This window comes from Marmota monax, unplaced genomic scaffold (genome assembly GCF_021218885.2).
Source record: "Marmota monax isolate L192 unplaced genomic scaffold, Marmota_monax_Labrador192_F-V1.1 WCK01_AAM20220418_F8-fsc00030, whole genome shotgun sequence".
NCBI classification, from domain to species: domain Eukaryota; kingdom Metazoa; phylum Chordata; class Mammalia; order Rodentia; family Sciuridae; genus Marmota; species Marmota monax.
This window is the reverse complement of record NW_026691988.1, coordinates 3,914,536-3,933,989: the sequence shown is the minus strand read 5'-3', so window position 1 is coordinate 3,933,989 and position 19,454 is coordinate 3,914,536. Positions and strand designations below refer to the sequence as shown.

The window sequence follows — 19,454 nt, the reverse complement described above, 5'->3', positions numbered from 1 at the left end:
AAAGACATTCTTTATAGAACAGAACTCCAAGTTTGCAGTCAGATAGACTAACTTTCTGTGACTTTGGACAATTTGCCTAACTTCTCTGAGCCCTCTTTTTCCCTAAAATGGGGAATAAAATACCCAAAGCCCACTTTATATTATCATCATCATCATCATAATTTAATGGCCATTCTATTGAGGTTATCTGGAATAGTGGAAACCTGGAACTGAGGTTATTAGGGATATCAGGTAGGAAACCCACACCCCTACTCTTATCTTTGCTATGAAGTTATAATTTTATAATTACTGAGAAGTTTTACTGTTTGTCTCTTAATGTTTTTTTTTTTTTGGTTGGGTATTTCTTTATGTATGGGTGTAATTATAGCTTGAAGATTAGAGAATATAAAGTCTTCACCAGCCCTTGACCATAAGGAGCAATTCTTACCTGAGGCAGCCAGTATTTATTTAGCTCTACAATCACATTTTGAACTTGGCATCAAATATATGTTGACATTCATTTTATCTTGACAGCTCCTGGGTTCCAGTTTTGTTCAGAAATCCCAACCCACCCAGGTGATCTGATTCTCTAAAGTGGTGCTGGTCTTTGTATTTTGAGCACCATTATGTATATGTGCCACATTTTATTTTATCTATTCATCCACTGAAGGGCATCTAGGTTGGTTCCACAGTTTAGCTATTATGAATTGTGCTGCTATAAACATTTATGTGGCTGTCTCCCTGTAGTATGCTGTTTTTAAATCCTTTGGGTATAGTCTGAGGAGAGGGATAGCTGGGTCAAATGGTGGTTCTATTCCCAGTTTTCCAAGGAAAATCCAAACTGCTTTCCAGATTGGCTGCACCAATTTGCAGTCCCACTAGCAATGTATGAGTGTGCCTTTTTCCCTACATCCTTGTCAACACTTATTGTTGTCTGTCTTCATAATAGCTGTCATTCTGACTGGAGTGAGATGAAATCTTAGAGTAGTTTTGATTTGTATTTCTCTAATTGCCATCAATGATGAACATTTTTTCATGTATTTCTTGATTGATTGTATATCCTCTTCTGAGAAGTGTCTGTTCAGGTCCTTGGCCCATTTATTGATTGGACTATTATTATTATTATTGGTGTTTAGCTTTTTGAGTTCTATATATATCCTAGAGCTTAGTGCTGCATCTGATGTGTGAGGAGTAAAATGTTGCTCCCAAGAAGTAGGCTCCTTCCCCTTTTAGGGCACTTGGAACTTCACCTTTTTGAGAATCTCCTGGAATCTGAAGTCTTACTTCCGTACTCAGTGTTGACTGCCAGCTGATGCTCAGACCAAGCCCTGATCTATTAACAGCATCTTTCCAGTGTCTACTGTCTATCAATAAGTGTCTAAGTGGTGCCTGATAGAGACTCTCCACTGCTACCCAAAGAAATACTTCACAGAACCTACCCTTATGAGTGTGTCTAATGCCAGGTTACAATTCCTGCACCCTTCCAGTTCGTTCTATTCTAAATGGCCAAACATGACCATCTGATTCTCCAACTTTAAGAATCGTTTATGAGCAAATCAAAAAGAGATCCAAGATTATTTTGAATGGTTGCGGCAATTAGTTCATAGTGGGATTAACAATTCCTTTCCAAATACAGCTTTCCAATTTTCAAAGTATATTCACATACTTAATCTTATAATGCATACATTAGAATTCCTAATTTTCAGATAAGGTTTTGAAAAACCACATGTGTACTTAATAATCCAAGCCATAACAGAACCCTGGTTATAGACCAGCTTGCCCCTTTACATTTATAATCTTATGGATGCATGAAGTTGTTACTTACATCTTGTGTCTTAGGACATGAACAGTTTAAAAATCCCGTGGGCAACAGAGTTGTAACTCCACAAACTGACAATGTTGACACTTCCTCTGCATGTGATGGTTCATAAAAAGGCACCTTCAGAAGATGGTTTAGACTACCATGGGTACCATTGTTTGGTGCTGGTTGAATGCGTAGGAGATCTGTTTTAAACAAATAAGTTCAAAACAGTTTTAAATTGGAAGGCAATGACTCCTGTGTGGGAGATGGGAAACAACATCTACTGTTTCATTCATTTAATAACTTCTGCTGTAACCCAGCCATGTACTGAATGTGCCATTCAGTTTACTGAATTTCATCTCCCAGAGCTCCAGCATCTAGTCTTTCCACATTAGCTCAATCCCCATAGATGAACCATAGGAACTTCCATGAATTTTTTCTGTCCCTCAGGAGAAAAGCTGCATTGCTAAAAGGATCACTTTGTTCCTTAAGCATACCATGATTTTTTAGAATAAAATGCTATCCTCTTAAGTAAAAACAAGTTTAAAGAAATTAAATAATTTATAATCTTACTTATGTTTACTTAGCTATATGAAAATTCTCTAAGAATGGATACTTTAAAAAAATTTAACTAGTGAATTTTGCTTAATATTTAGAGAACTTCTATTTTTTTCGACAACAGGACATAAACATATTTTATAAACATAGCCTTTTACGTGGCTCTTGCTGACTACTACATAAGAGAGATCTCTCCTCAAATTAGAGTTCTACTAACCATTTCCACAAAGGGCCAACAACCCTGGCCGCAAACCCAGCAGCTGTGGAAACAAGAATTTAGTTGTTAAGACTACAAAACACTATTTTAAAATGGGTACTTTTGGGTCTCTAAGTCACCCTCAATTATGACAGGACAGTAAGATTAAGAGAAATAATTGTGCGTATGCTTATATCCATCTAACAGTGAAACAGCAGCTTTCTCCTTGCCTTACCAGGCAAGTGATTTGAGAGTACATTAGACTAAGGCAATCATGTAGATTGAAAGGTAGATTAGGTTCCCTAAGACTCCTATTCTTTTTAGTTCTTCAACCTGAGTATAATAACAGGTGTCTAGCCAAATAGGACTTTCTCACCATCTTTCTATGCCGGGAGACTTCTCCTTAGGATTACAAGAAAGTACTTGTGTTTTAGGTATGTTTATCTTTCTTTGAAAAGTTGGAAATGTTATTTTATTTTTCTGACTTTTATTAAATTATCATATAGCAACTAACTGATAGAAAAGCATGGTTTCCTAAGATCTACGGTTTAACATTACTAAGAAAACAAAAATGAATTTACTCTTAAGGCTGAATAATTCTGGATAATAAATAAAAATTTCCCCCATCTTTTCTACTTCCTGTCTTAATGCACAACATCTAGCCTTAGAATTCAGTTTGTCCCCAGTTTCAAACTACACTATATTAAAAAACTATCCACCTTTTGCTGGTGAATTTATTTATATATACTTACCACACAGTAGATTATACACTTCAATATTTTCAAATGGTTCAACTTCAGTCTGTTCTTTAAAACTGGGTCCATGTGCCAAAAAGAGAGCCTAGGTGGTAATAGTTATATAATTACTAGATAAAATCTAAATTCATTAATAATTTTAGGGAAAGACATCATTTTTCCTCTGTAACAACTCTCCTATTTACATCTTAGGCTTCTATAAGGATTTCTTTCCAGATTTGAAAATGATTTTTAAACCACTGCCACCTGCGATGTTGTATCTATTTTAATCCAATGCTGTGTTTACCTGTCTCTCCTTGCTTCCCTAGCACCTCTCAAGTCAACAACTAGGAGGACACAAGCAACAGAGGACAACCGATATCAGCACAATTCCATAGAATCTAGACATTACATATTAGAAATTTATTGTATAATACCATATGATGTTTTCATATCATTGCTCAAATATGTTAATACATGACAAGAAATGTTGATATACATACACTTCAATATTTTCAAAGTTTTGCATACCTTCCTAACTCACTCAATTCTCAAACACCTCATCCTTTTACTTTTGTGATGAAAAGAACTAAGTGTTCTGGTTTATATTTAATTATTACTAAAATTATATTATTCATAACAAATCTAATTCTAGTTGTTTATAATCTTACACAATTACCAAATATGGATAAACAATTCTTTTTGGTTAACGAGGAATACATAATTTTTCTAAGATGATCAGCAAAGAATTGGAGGCATGTTTTTCTTGTAGTCATGAATTTCATATCATATAGTAACCTAATTAATAGAAAAGCTCTGTTTCCAGAGATTTTTCAGGTATTTACAAAGTGATATAACTCACCATGGCAACATTGAGAGACAGTATGTTCCATAAAGAGCCTAACATTTTTCTCCCATTTGGAAAGGAGTGTGTGCATATGTGTGAGTGTTTGTGTGTGTGTGTGTGTGTGTGACAAATAGAACTAGATAAGACAATCAGAATGCAATAATTATAAAGCTTTGACTATGGAGGAATTTCAGCTACATTTTACACATAGATCACATAGATTCCTCTGTAGACTTTCTTCCTTGAACTTTCAGGGCTCCACATACACCACTTCTGATTTTCTTTCTTGCTTGCTGATGCCTCTACTTCTAGGTCTCTGCTCATAATTTTTTTTCTCTCCAATCTCTTCAAACAGAAGTGTTCCACTTTCAATACTTGGTCTTCCTATCTATATTCAATCCCTGAATATTTTACCTAGTCTTACATTTTTAATAATCTCTGTGCCTAAGACTAAAATTTTTTCCATCTCTGGGATAGATTCCTTAACTGCATATTCAATATCTCTATTTGCATGTTTAATAAATATTTCAAACTCAGCAAGTCAAACTGTCCTCTTGCTCCTTCCTTCCAAATCAGCAGCAGCCACAGTCCAGCATCCCTTCAATAGCCAAAGGCCCTCTTGTCTCCAAAACTAACCTAGGGCCTCTGCACTGGCAGTGTCCTCTGCTTAGGACATTGTTCTCTGAATACCTAAATGCTACTTCCTTCACCACCTTGGAGTCTTTTCTCAAATACCACCTCAGTGATTCTAACCCTTTCTACCCTTTTTAAAGTTGCATCCTGTCCCCAGGGCACCCCAACATACTCCACTTTCTCATCCGGCTTCACTTTTTCTGTATTCCATGGCACTTCACCTAACATATCAAATCATATATTCCTTTGTTTTGCCTTCTGTCTGCATCCCCTCTTTGAATAAGGCTTCTTGAGGGCCCTTATCTGCTCTATTCAGGATGTATTCAAGAGTTTTGGAGATTGCTTATCACAAAGATCAATTAGCATTTGTTTAATACAGGAGTACATTACCTGCATACTCTTAAACTCATTGTTATAACCATGGTTGCCTCCTCCACAGTATGAACTTCCTTTCCTCCTGTGAAGAAATATTATTATCATATACTGGTCAAAGTATTGATATGAGCCCTAATTGTAAAATGAGTTTTAATGGATTAATATAGCTTCTGTTTTTATATAAGTAATTTTTTCCTGTCGACAATAGCATAAATGTGTTTTTTTTCATGCTTGAATTCATAACCATAGAGTAGTAAGTAGAACGGTAGGACAGAAGAATGGAGAATTCCAGGGTCTATAAATAGAAGTCAAACTCTTGCACTCTTAGACATTGACAAAACAATAATTAAAAAGGCACAGATTAAAGAAAAAGAATTTATCTTCAAGCTCATCTGCACTTTTGTATGTCAATGACTATGTGATTAAGAAGAGTTTGATTAGTGTCATTTTAAGCATTTAAGTGCTTTAGGAATAAATCTTTGGCACTTAGAAGGAATATTAATTTCTATTTTACAGTGGAGATGTCCAGTGGAATAATATAAAAACATGAATAAAGAATACTCAGGGCAAATTAATTATAAAAGTTGGTAAGGAGTAACTAGTATATTCTGTAAATAAGAGTTTATTTTTAACTTTTGGTATTTTCTTCCCTAGGCTATTGCTCTGTTACTTGAATAACTTCTCAAATTCAATTAATTTGACTTTTGCCATGGTTAATCATTGAATTGAACAGTGTCAGCAATTTTTTGCACAGTTGGTTTTCATACTTAGAAAAAAAAAAGTACTGCTACATGAACCTAGATTTTCTTAAAGTTACAATATTGTACAGGTTCAAATTTGGTCTTTGAAGGAATAAGACTCCATTTTCCAAAGGCTGGCCTTAAAAGGTTTCTTTCATTTGCTTCCTCACACTTCACCTCCCAGGGAAACACACACACACACACACACACACACACAACTTCTGTTCATGTTTGCACTGAAGGCACAAGTGAGCACAGGACAGTAGTCTAGTGTCTTTAAAAAAAAAAATCAACATTTATCAAAATGACTCTCAGTTTAAGTACAAAATAAAAATAAAGTAAATCACAAAAATTAAATATAAATCATGGCTCTAACCAGGCTATGCTCAACTCTACCCACTAGTAGGAAGAAAAAAGAAATAAAAATAAACTGTAATACGGAAAGCAGTAGGAATCCTATTTATAAGGTGTTTCAATTCAGTTACCGGAAAGACATCAGCTCAACACCTTATCTTAGTGAATTCCAACAAAATTGTTCCTATAGGGTAGAACTTGTGCTAAAAATATATTTTTAGTCTTCTTGCACAGACATTTGGTTTCCCAGTGTTACTGGAATTATTTGATTGCAGATAACTAAGTTTTAAATTCTGTGTGAGAAACTAGAGTGCTCATTATGAAAGATGGAAAAGGTTTTTTTTTTTTTTAAACCAAATCTTTGTAATAAAATTTTCTAAAATTTGTCCCATGTTTATCTTTCTATTTTCAGAAAAATCCAGTATTTTTTTTAATATTTCCATTTCCTACACCTAGTTCAATGAGAAAAGATAGTAAATATTGCAAAATTTTGTTGTGAAGCAAAGATAAAAATATTGCATGAAAAAAAATCTCTATTTTTGCTTCTCAAGCAAAAACTTTAGAAATTTGCTCTTCAAACTGCTTAGGTTCTTTCTTTCCAACCATTAATTTGACTCTGGAAAGTACACACGGAAAAATGAGAGCTGACATTTGGAAAAGGTGAGTTGATTTTATCTGTCATAATTTAGCTCAACTTCTATCCAGCTGAAACCTGTGGAACAAATTTTCTATTATCTTTTCCCTGTCTAATTAACACAGTCGAAATCAAAGTTGAGTTTCTCTCCCACAGTTGGGTAATGACACAGGTGGTGATGAACAAGACTTCTCCGCTGATACCCAAGCAGTTGCCAAGACTTATCTTCTTTGTGATCTCCCCGTTGGTCCTTTCCTTCCCTCTTTTACTGCCACAGTTCTAGGCTGGATCCTCCTAGTCTCTGACTTGATCAAGTTCCCTGATCATCCTGCTTTCAAACTGTAGAATCTTCCTACATACCACACACATCCCTAATACTTTTGATTTTTTTTTAACTGCTGCTGGAAATGGAAATAATGTATAATGAATACAAATTTGAGATAGAATATGACCTAGAAAATATGGGTCATAGGTCAACCACAATACATTCCTGGAGATGTGCTATGTAACTGATTTCACCATCCCTGTGCTCCACACCCTCCTGGGGACTGTCATAACTCTGGGGAATGGGTCACCACACACCTTTCTAACAGGCTTCCTGTCTCTTGCTAGATCCTCTTCCTCATAAGGCAGCTAGAATAAGCTCTCTGAAACGCAAGTCTCACTATATTCGTAGCTACCAATGGTCTCCTACTTTGTTCAAGATGGAAGTCATACTTCTTAATCTTGACATATAAGTCCTTCATGCAGAGGGCAGTTTCATTCATGGGGTTATCCAGCAATATGGAACCACTAGCGACTATGCTCTCATTTTCCCTACCCTTTCTTGTCCCAGACCTAGGCTGGCTTTAAAAAAGCACCCCACTGACCTGGAGAGATCTAGAGAAAGAAACCCATCTTGAAGGACACAGTCTGGCAGTGTGCAAGGCTTGGCAAGCAGATGGCACCTTCCAGAAAAATAGAGGGTCGCGTTCCTCCTCTAATGCAGGAGGCAGCTGAGTGAGGATCCAGTTTTCAGGCCCTCTTGCCTTCTGGATGGGTGCCAGTACTGTGCACAGACTTCACGGGCATACCTACTGGCTGACAACATTTGGCTGGCCCCACCCAGAGGTATTCTGGTGGTGCACTTGTAACAGTGGTTCTGTCACCTTTTGAATGCAGCCCTCACTGCTCTAAGGCTTATTTAAAAAAAAAAAATGTTTTTTATTCTTTCTTCTCCTGTCTCCCCCTCCCTAACAAGATAAGGGAGACAGTGTTATCTTTTATTCCCCTAGTTAATTGTCCTTGAACACACCCAGTACTGGAAGGAGATGCCTGCTGAGAATCTGGGAAGTGAATATCTCCCAAATTAACAAGTGAATCTTAACACACCATCTGGGTACACTGGGGCTCCCTACCAGAGCACACCTGAAATGTAACCCTTGAAGTTCCTTTAAAAATCCCTTCTCTCCTGATCTAGAGAGTCACAGCCTTTGGGACGGGAGTCCCCTGTGTTTCTTCTTTGCTAGCAAAGCAATAAAACTTTTTTTTTTCCTTTTCTCAAAATCATGTTCTCATCATTAAATTGGCATTGACTGGCATTAGGGATAGGGACAGAGCTTTCGGTTACACACTCTTATTTCCATAACTGTTTCTCATTCTGCACCTGTGGACTCCTAACTTCTTTAATAGACCCCTAACAGTAAATATTTGAGAAGGTATCCCCATATGTATTATATATCATGTCCCCAAACTATTAACAATTTTAGCGTTTAATAAGTTTAATTTTATTCACATACATTAATTTGTTAATTTATTTTATTCACATTTTAGATGTTCACATTTAGATGTTGTCCTGAGCCGCAGTACAGCCACCAACAATACAAAGGCTCAAGAAACTCAGATCCAAAGGAGAGAGGCCAGTGCCATCTAGTGAACCCAATGTGGAACTGCATACTTGCTGGCTGACTGTAGGCTCTGCCAAATTCCCAGCTCCTTATCCTGCACTTACTTGTTGGAGCCCAATTCTCTGTCATCTTTCAGTGCCTCTTTCTTTGTCAAAAATATCTTTTAGCCACTGTATTTCCACTGCCATTGTAATCCCCTGGAATTAGGTTGCATACATATAAGTGAGGGGAGAAAATTCCACATGATCCTGATTCTGTTTGCATTCACTTAAGCACATGGAAACAAATACAGGAATAAAATTCAGAAAAGAATCACTCATTTAGCTACAAGAAATATATGTGTTTGTTTCCTGGGTCATTAATAGTCTTCTCCATTGCAGTTATACTCCAAGGGGGCAGAAATCCTGTCTGTATTCCAAATGCCTGAAGCAAGATCTGCATTTGATAAGTATGGCAAGCATTTGATAAATTTTGTTTGATCCATGAAGTCATTGGTTATTTGAGATGGAGTGATTCATACTGGTCTTTATTTTCTCAAGAACATTTATATTTTGCAAATGCTCAGTGATCAGCATGAATTATAATTAAAAATAAGAAATAAATGTTACAATTGGTTAACTTGGCTTTACCACCATAAGAAGGTTCTTTCATAACAAACACAATGATGACAAAGATCTTAAAGAGACTTCTAATCATTCAGTCACTCAAAGGATAGCACATTTGGGGATAGGAATGTGCTGTTTCTGATATCCCTGTAACACTGGCTGGTACACTCTCAAGTTTTTTCCTCATTCTCATCTATGTGGTAAAGATTAGAATGCTGAGATCAGTCATCAAACAATAATAACCTTAAGTGGAGAAGTGCTAAGCAGAATGAAAGGTCAAGGAAATGCCAATACTCAAGAACATTTACATGATCATAATAGTGAGGTAAGATTAAGTAAATTTATAATGAAAGATGATTGTTAAAAGTATTAAAAGTAAATAGACACAAACCTCATAGCCAGCCACTGTGGATCCATCATAAGATGAACTTTGTCAATTCTGATATTTTTGGCATAGTGTAGTCGTTTGGGCAAATCAGGAGTCAAATAGGGTTTAAAATGCTGATCGGATTTTTGGCACTGAAAAAAGGGTAAATATTTCTCCAATGAAAAAATATGCAAAATAAGTCAAAAATTTTCTAATGAGGCACTTTTTAAAAGTAGGGAGATTTAAGTTCAAGTTAATAAAATAGGAAAAGTAAATCTAAGGGGCTGGGGATGTGGCTCAAGCGGTAGTGCGCTTGCCTGGCATATGCAGGGCGCTGGGTTCGATCCTCAGCACCACATAAAAATAAAATAAAGATGTGTGTCCACCGAAAACTAAAAAATAAATATTAAAAAATTCTCTCTCTCTTAAAAAAAAGTAAACCTAAAATCAACATAATCAAATTCACTAAATATATTTTTATTGTTGCAACAATAATTAGGTTGAAATTTAAAATTTGATTTAAATTAGGAGCAGATATTTGATGTTTTATGGTTTTATTCCTGAGTATATATATTAAGCCACAATAAATCCCCCCTCTTGTTTTGACAGAAAACAGATATGTCTCAATTTTGAGTGGCAATTACATTTTTAAACTATATATAAATAACATATGAGATATTAGTAGATATGAAAACACAACTTAAAAATCAGTTTAGTTGCACTAATAATCCCAGCACAGCTTTTAAATAAACATTTGCTTGGTTTTCAAATCAATTCAACAGCTTTTGAAACCAAGTATAGTATTCCTATTTGTGAAACAAATTTATGGATTCATCTCAAATTAGAGTAAAATTTTATAAAATGTTGTTTCTCTAATAATTGCTACTGTAACTTTATGGCATATTTAAAAAGTATAGAATGCAAATTACTTGGGATTTATTAATGAAAAGAAAAATGAAGAAGTAGGAAACAATTATGAAGAAACTTTCTCTCATGACCTCCTTGAGAAACAAAAGAAAAAATGTTAAACATAAAAAGTAAGACCATGAGGAAATGAAATTTCTTCTAGTTCCTCATTTTCTCATATATTTTAAACCATAATATCTCATCTATATTATTAGCAAGTCTGTGTAACCAATAATCTCACATTCAACTTATAGAAGAAAAATGAGAAGCTATGAAACACAACTTCACAAAGCAAAATTTAAGAGAAATACAGAAAATGGGAGTGTACAGAGATTACAGAATGAAAGAAGAAAAAGAAAAGTATTTATTATACATCTATCAAACTTTTTTTCTTATCTATTTTGGTATCTTTTTCAGGCTTCTTATTTTCTATTTTTCAACTGTCATTACTTCCTTCTTAAGACAACATTTTTCTGATTTCCAGGCAGGTTCATGATGGCAGCTGCAGAGTATGCAGCTTCCTCACAAATGCAAGGGGATAATATGTGCTCCAGAGGACAACAGACAATAATTAGTCACACTCCCTTTCCTGGTGTATAGCTAGAATAGAACCACAGAAACTTGCGGGGCACAATGCCAACTTCTGAAGAAGTATAGAGATATTATTTACATTTGAGAACTTGGAATGAAGACACCAGAGTTGAGATAAAATTTGGTCACTTTAAGAACAAAGTTGGTGCTGATGTCTCTCATGTAGCCAGATGGTTGTGGAACTTAAATAGTTGCCAGTTCATGTCTAGTTATCTTTGTCCAATAAAAGGTCAATGTAGACCCATAGACTGGCACTACCACATGAAACATAAAATGGTAGCTCATTTCCTTGGGGGCTCTGTAGATCCAGACTCAGCTTATAACTGTGAAGCCATGTAAGGGAATTTCCAAAATCTGTGGTGCTCGATCCCCTTGCACCACTAGGATTATTAGAGATTTGACCTTCTTCACTAACACAACTTCATCTATATCTAGATCACAAAGTGAGGTAACAAAAATAAAACAGTATGTGGATTGTGAGAGTCCACATGTTGAAAATCTTGAAGTACCCCTCCACTCAGCATAAATAAACTTGTAATCCTGGGTGGTAGGTAAATGAGTAGGGAAAATTCCAGATAGCTTAAAAATTCCACTTGTCAAAGTGGCATGCACTAATTCTGGAGAAACCTAAAATGATCTTCCTTGGTAGATTTTTTGTTGGTGGGAGGTGGGGTTGGCTCAGGAGATTAAACTCAGCATGTTCTACTCTTCACCAGTAGGGGGCAAGATTGTCTATCATGCTTACTTAAGATCAAAGGATTAATGAGTAAAGGTGTAAGAGGAAAAAAAGAGTGATTAACACTCTATAGGATTTCTGCTCCAGTCACTCCTGCTTGGACCTTGCAGTGAGTCCCAAATTACATTAACAATTCTTTACCCCATGTTTTATCTTTAGGCACTTGCACCCCATTCTCACCATTTTTAATATAACTGCTGTCCGTTTATACTTAAATAAATTTAATCTCATGCCAAGCAATAATAAATTCATAAATTCTACATCATATATATATATATATATATATATATATATATATATATATATATATTTGTGAATATATTTTAAGTATAGAACCGTTAAAAACTACCATACAAAGGGCCTGGATGTCTAGCTTAGTGGTACAGCACATGAAGCCCTTAGTTCAACTTCCCACACCATAAAAAAACAAACAAAATTTCCGTGAGTTTAAGATCCACTATTTTAGATATTCAGTTGCACAAAAACTGAGAGAAATGGTGTGACCTAAAGCTCACTAGCATACCCTTTTTAATTTAATTTTTTAATTTGTTCTAATTAGTTATACATGACAGCAGAAGGTATTTTGATACATTGTATACAAATGAAACACAACTTCTCCTTCCTCTGGCTGTACATGGTGCAGAGTCACACCAATAATGTAATCATACATGTATATAGGGTAATAATGTCTGTCTCGTTCTATGCTTTTTCCCATCCTCATAGCCTCACCTCTCCTCTCACTTCCCTCTGAACAATCCAAAGTTCTGTCATTCTTCCCTAACACCCCCACCACACACACATACTATGGATCAGCATCTGCTTATCAGAGAAAATAATCAGCCTGGACTGGGGTTGTGGCTCAGTGGTAGAGTGCTTGCCTTGCATGTGTGAGACCCTGGGTTCAATCCTCAATACCACATAAAAATAAATAAACAAAATAAAGGTACTGTGTACAACTAAAAACTAAATATAAAAAAAAAGAAAAAAAGAAAACAATCAGCCTTTTTGAAAAGGACATCATCCCTTTCAATGAAAACTAGGAGTCAGGGTCTATGTTACCCCAAACTAATTTCCTATATTGGTGTCAACTAGAAAATAAAAACTAAGATGAATATGCATGTTGATGGAGAATAAAAAATAAACTCCAAGTAGTTTACTGTCAGAAATACATGATATAAATTTCTCAGAACCCAGATTAAGGTCATCACCATTAACTTAGATATATTAAGGAGACTATATACTTACACTGAGTTTCATAACAATTTCTTCAGAATTAACTGTTTCAAAAGAAAAGAATCACATTACAATTGATACTGGACAACAGCAAAAATTGTAAAGAACTAGGTGAATCTGACACATATTTATTAATAACTATGATATGGCAAAATTGAATAAAAGATGATTTCAAATGAAGAATTACTTTAGCACTTAAGAACAGAGTAGGATATATTTTAACTCAGCAATATTAGATATTACCATAGACTCTACAGATTGACTCTACTTAATCATGGGAATTTCTCATTGGCTTCTATGTGATCTTCCCAAAAAGGAAGGGACTTTATGGGAAAGTCCCCACATGCTCTCAGAACCTTGGTTATGGTTACTCACTTTCAGTTTTACCCCCTTTTTCCCCTTTCGTAGGAGTATCTTCATACTTACAAGTAAAAAAGTCCTCGGGTACATTTCTAGTCCTGATGCGAGGAGCAGGCCCTTCATACATATAGAAGTTTATTTGAGGAAAATAATCAGTCATATATTCCACCTTGTCACAAGCAGTCTGATCCATTCCTAAATTCAAAAAACAAATAAAGAAAAGAATAATCCACTGAGTGTATAAACAACAATTACATGTCTTTATAATATCTGATTTGTTTGTTAAGACAAATGATACATTTTAAAATCAAAATAGCAACGTGTACTTTTATTAAATAATGCATTAGGAATGTAGGAATTTACAAATCTTTTTTTCAAAGGTATTATTTAAATTTAAATCAGCAGCATGTGCTCCAAAAGGATTTGGCAGTCAAATCTTTTTTTAAGGAGCATATTCATGTATTATTATTATTATTATTAATTGTTTTTATTGACAGAGTCTTCAGACTGTAAATTTCTACTTTTAACAAAACGGATCCCCCTGATTTTAAAACAATAAAGTATTAGGGGATCATTCTGGAAATTTAAAAGACACAATACTGTGTTTCAGAGTTCTTCAAACCACTCCCACACCCCACCCTGTTCTTTTCACTGTGCTGGAGTTTCTCTTTGAATGTCTTTCTCAAGAAAAGAGCTGACCACCCTAGCTAGAAAAGGGTCCCATCTGCTTCATGAACTTATGAACACCCCCAGTCTAGTAGAGTACCAGGGATTGCATAGTACTTAAATATTAAATATAAATATTAAATATTTGTGGAATGAATGAGTACTTTACAACCATGCGAATGTATTCTATGTGCAGGACAGGGAGTAGCTGTTATTTCACTTCCTTTAAAGATCAGGTTTACCAAACTCAAGAATTAACCTCGAGCAGAGAAATCTGAGGGGACAGGACTTTACAGACAAAATGCTAAGTTAAACATACAAATTAAAGAAGAAAAAGAGAGTGGCAGAACTTGCCAATATAATAAATTGCAGCCAACCTACATGAAGGAATTACTAGCTGAAAAAAGTTACAAAAAGTTCTTTTCAGATTGAATAACAACCCAACCACAACCCTATTAAGTACTTTCAACTCCATTTTACAGAAAAAAAAAGTAAGTGGAAAGATTTTGAGTAATATTAAATAAATAAATTAGAAATTTTAATTGAGTCCTCTTTTCTTCATAATCTACCAGAAAATTCATTCTTTTCTTCTTCAAGAGCTTCTAGGTGTAGAAATGTAGATTTTAAATTATCATTATTATTTTTGTATGATCCCTAAAATGACAAACTATAATCAATGTTGAAATATGATTTTAAAAAAGAAGCATACCATGGTCAGCCAAAATGATTATGTTCACACAATTGTGTAAATTCCGCTGTTTTAGGCCCTCCATCAACAATCCAAAGGTACTATCCACTAACTGTAAGGCTTTAAGTAACTAAAATCAAACAAACAAACAAACAAAAAACAGAATTAAGATAGTCTTCGTGAATTGTTTTAATTACCCAAATAATTACTTAATCAAGTAAAAACTAAATACATTCTTTTTCTCTAAAATGGTGGGTTTTTGAAATAGAATTTCAGAGCCCAGCACCCATGCTACCATATTTACCAAATACCAATTCCATAAATATCTATAAACAAAGGATTGAGCTGCATTTCCTATAAAGGAAAATGCTGTACAAGTCAATAAATACATGAAGCAATGTTAAATGTCAAATAAACACTTTTCAACTGTCAATGTTTTCATAAGAATTGCAACTAGTAGAAAGGGGGATCCCAGATAAGCAAAGGGCTATATTCATTCTGGAAGATCATGTGACAATGGGTAACCAGAGAGTTGAAAATGAGCATACTCTGGAATTTAATAATTCTACTTTTGGGCATTTGTCCTAGTAAATACTTAAGGTACACATGGAGATTATATGCAGAGATAGTCATCACATTGTTGATTTGTAATTTGAATCCTGGGGAAAATAAATTATAGCAATGCTTTAGAACACACACTCTACAGCCCTTACAAAACATTTTTAAAAGAACAAAAACATAGGAAAATACTCACAATAGTGAAAAACAAACTGTATACACACCCATATGTATTGCATAATTCTGATTTTGTCCTTAATATATTTAGTATTTCTTAGTAAACACACATGCACAGAAAACTAAAAGAAAATATATCAATTGAAGTTCATTATATTTTATTGTTTATATTCTTTGTCTTATTAGATTTTTCTACACACACACACACACACACACACACACACTACATTGCACTGACCTAAAATTTTAAGTAAATTTTGCTGATATAAACTTTTCAGTAATTTTTTCAGTAAATGAGAAAGTGTAACAGCATTAGATTGGGGAACATGTTTAATTTCTCATAATACTATAATAACAATAATTGTCTTTTTTTCCTCTACTCCTCCTTCTTTCCCTCCCACTCCCCACTGCTTCTCCCCCTCCCTTCTACTTCTTCCTATTCCTTCTTATTCTTTTTGAGAAAAAATTTTACAAGCCAGACAGATTTAAGAGATTCTGTGCATTATCTCATGAAATCCTCACAGCAAACAGGCATGAATATACTATTGTAACTTATGCTATTGGAACTTCCAGCTGTAAGGCCTGGAAACTTGAGGTTTAAAGAAATTAAATAACATATTCGTGGTCCCACTGTTAAGAGACAGGACTTAAACCATGCTGGACATGCTGCTAAACTCACCACTGACTCCAAGGTACTTTCCTGATCTTTCTGACTTGTCAATGAGGTTTCTACCTGTTTTCACAGCATAATATTCCCATTTACATAGTCATTCTACTCATTCCTCCAAAACACACTAAGAACCCATCTTAGCCTCCTATTCTAGCACCCTGGCACACTGCCACCATCTGAGTATGTATTTGCCTCCCAAGAAGGTCATACAAGATCTTCCATGTTTCCTAAACCTCTCAAGGTTTCTAAACCTGGAGACTTTTTTTTTTTTTGTATTAGAGATTGAATCTAGCGATACTCTATGACTAAGCTATATTCTCAGAGCATTTATTTTTTATTTTGAGACAGGGTCTCACTAAGGTATCCAGGCGGCCTCAACTTGCAATCTTCCTGCCTTAACCTCCCAAGTAGCTGGGATTACAGATATGCACCATTGCACCTGATTAATTAAAGTCTTTCACAAAGTACACAATCCATAAAACAAAATAGCAGCTTTGGTATGGTAAGGTAATGAACAAGGACATAATGCTTGCAGTGGTGAGGCAAACCAATTTGGGTTGTACACACCATTAGAAACTGTTTCCTCCCATGAAACCATGACTATTTACTCTTACAGTGGACCCTGTGAAAACAGTACAATCCTGGTATAATGATTAAGTGGCAAGAACCCTAATGAACAATTGTGCTTTGGATCCAGCAGGCCCTCTTTGTAAAGCTGATTTCAAGGCTATAGAAGATCCAGTTGGCAGGAAGCTCTCTACAGTCATTACAATGATCTTCTTTTCGAAAGGCACAACATCCTTCTGCACTTATTCTACCTCCCACATGGAGACAGAATAAGTAGAGTTCTTCAGTGTTCTGAAATTCACCCACCACATTCATGAATATAACCAACATTTAAGCCAATCTGTTATAAATTTTTCTTTTTGAACTTTTTCTTCCCAACTTTTCATTCCATCTAATAAGTAATAATTTCTTTGTCAATAATGAATAACAGTTGAATCTTATTGAAGTATGTAGAACATCATCTGAAGTCATTCATAACCAGTCAGTCCACTCTGCAACCAGTTCATCTTCTATATTTCGACAATCATTGGAATGAATTTGCATTAAGAAATTCTTGGTTTTACTATATTTCCAATGCCTCTCCTATCTGCCCCTGCCATCCAAATACTAACATCCTCTATTTCCTGCTTTCATGAAGCTTTTTCAAGTTATGTGATACCACAATAATCTTCCCATTTAAAATTGTTTAAGCTACCAAATTTTAATAATTCACAATTTTTTAACCTAATGGCCTCTTTTAACAACAACAACAACAAAAACCCTGATTATATATTTACTCATTATTTCCCTTATTTGTCATTTCAACATGGTGTTTGGCAGTAAAGGCACCATTTCTTTAACCCTAGAAATTCTTAGCACAATATTAGCCTTGTTTAAAGTAGGCTTTAAAAGGATAGCAGAGCAAGAAGTGTTTTGATAACGAAAAAATCTAGAACAATTTAATAAGCTTAGTGAGTGGACCAAAACAAACTAAAATAGTCTTTTTACTTTTTATTTTTATATCATATTAATCCTGAATTCAGGTATTTGATTAAAAATAACAAATAATAATAATAAAGTCATGAAGTCTTTCAAATTTCTCCATTTTGCCTCTTCTTCCTGAGTTTTAAATGAAGCTTGGTATGGAACCAACCTAGGTATCCTTCAACAGATGAATGGATAAAGAAAATGTGGTATATATACAAAATGGAATATTACTTAGCCATAAAGAAAAAGGAAATTATGGAACTAGAGACTATCATGCTAAGTCAAATAAGCCAATCCCCAAAAGCCAAAGGCTGAAAGTTCTCTCTGATATGTGGATGCTAACACAAAACAAGGGCGGGGATAGAGACAACAGAAGTTCATTGGATTAGACAAAAGGGAATGAAGGGAAGGGAGGGGGGACAGGTATGGGAAAGACAGTAGAATAAATCAGACATAACTTTCCTACATTCACATATGAATATATGACCATGTAACTCCATATTATGTACAACTACAAGAATGGGAAGTTATACTCCATGTATGTATAATATATTAAAATACACTCTACTGTCATGTATAACTAAAATGAACAAATAAAATTTTTTAAGAAATGAAACTTGGACTTTATTCCTCCTCGGTTTTCACTATTCACTCCATCCTAAGAGTATCTCTACTTCCAGGCACCATCTATTTGCTACCAAACTTCTCTGATCTTTATTTCCTTTGAGCTTTAAATATTCATTCGGTTGCCTTCTGAACATATTCATTTGGATGTCCCTCTACTGCAAATACGCAACTCTCTTCAACTTATTCGCCAGCAGTGTTCTCATTAATGTAAATGGATCCATCATTATCTACTTGCTGGAGTAAGATAGAAACCAGAAACTCATCATTTCTGTACCACCCGCCTCATCCACCTTATACCAAGTCACACCAAGTCTATCTCCTAAGTGAATCTCAAATGTATCTGTTTCTATCCATGATGGTTGCCACTACCCTAGTATCCAAGTCATTACTGTATCCCTTCTGGAATGTTGCAAAAGCTATTCATTTTCTCCCCACTTTCCCTCTATACAATAAAAATGATCTATAAATACACACAAATATGGTCCTTCATTTTCCTGATTATAACACCTCAATGCTTCCTATTGAATTTTTTGTGGCCTGAAAACACTTGCATGATTTGGTGCTGCCTTCTCTGAATTTCCTCTTAGCCCTCTCCTCTGGTTCCTAACTCTCAAGACATTGGTGGGATATTATACTTACAGAGGATTTCAAACTGTACCTGGCACAGAGTAGCATGTGATAAAGGTTAGCTGCTGTTATTTTTATTGTTATCATTATTTATGGAGTCATCTAACCACCAGATTGTCTGTGCATTTGTTCATTATGTGTTCCTCTGGTATCCTCAGCTTCTTCTTCAATTGGGCCATCTTCAAATTATGTTTCCTTTTTGTCACTCAGAGGAGACCCCACTAGCCAGTACCAATTCTCACCCCACTCTGGACCAGAAGCTCTTCATAGACTTCTCAGGGCATTCAGATCTCTTCTTTTGCAAAGCTTTTCAGAATTAAAACTTACTTGGGTGCTAAACTAGAGCACTGAATGGGGGTGGGAAGAAGGAACT

General features: G+C 35.1%; 1 protein-coding gene across 3 annotated transcripts in view; it reads right to left on the bottom strand.

Annotated features, from left to right (window-relative positions):
- Positions 1-19,454, bottom strand: part of Enpp3 (ectonucleotide pyrophosphatase/phosphodiesterase 3) — a 95,405-nt gene that overhangs the window by 23,607 nt on the left and 52,344 nt on the right. For all 3 annotated transcript variants that reach the window (XM_046449615.2, XM_046449621.2, XM_046449606.2), the window contains 7 exons: positions 14,911-15,019; positions 13,602-13,730; positions 13,188-13,219; positions 9,734-9,861; positions 5,139-5,205; positions 3,287-3,374; positions 1,805-1,983 (listed from right to left, as the gene is read on the bottom strand). In XM_046449615.2, coding sequence (XP_046305571.1) covers positions 1,805-1,983; positions 3,287-3,374; positions 5,139-5,205; positions 9,734-9,861; positions 13,188-13,219; positions 13,602-13,730; positions 14,911-15,019 — 732 coding nt within the window. The remainder of the gene's footprint in view (positions 1-1,804; positions 1,984-3,286; positions 3,375-5,138; positions 5,206-9,733; positions 9,862-13,187; positions 13,220-13,601; positions 13,731-14,910; positions 15,020-19,454) is intronic.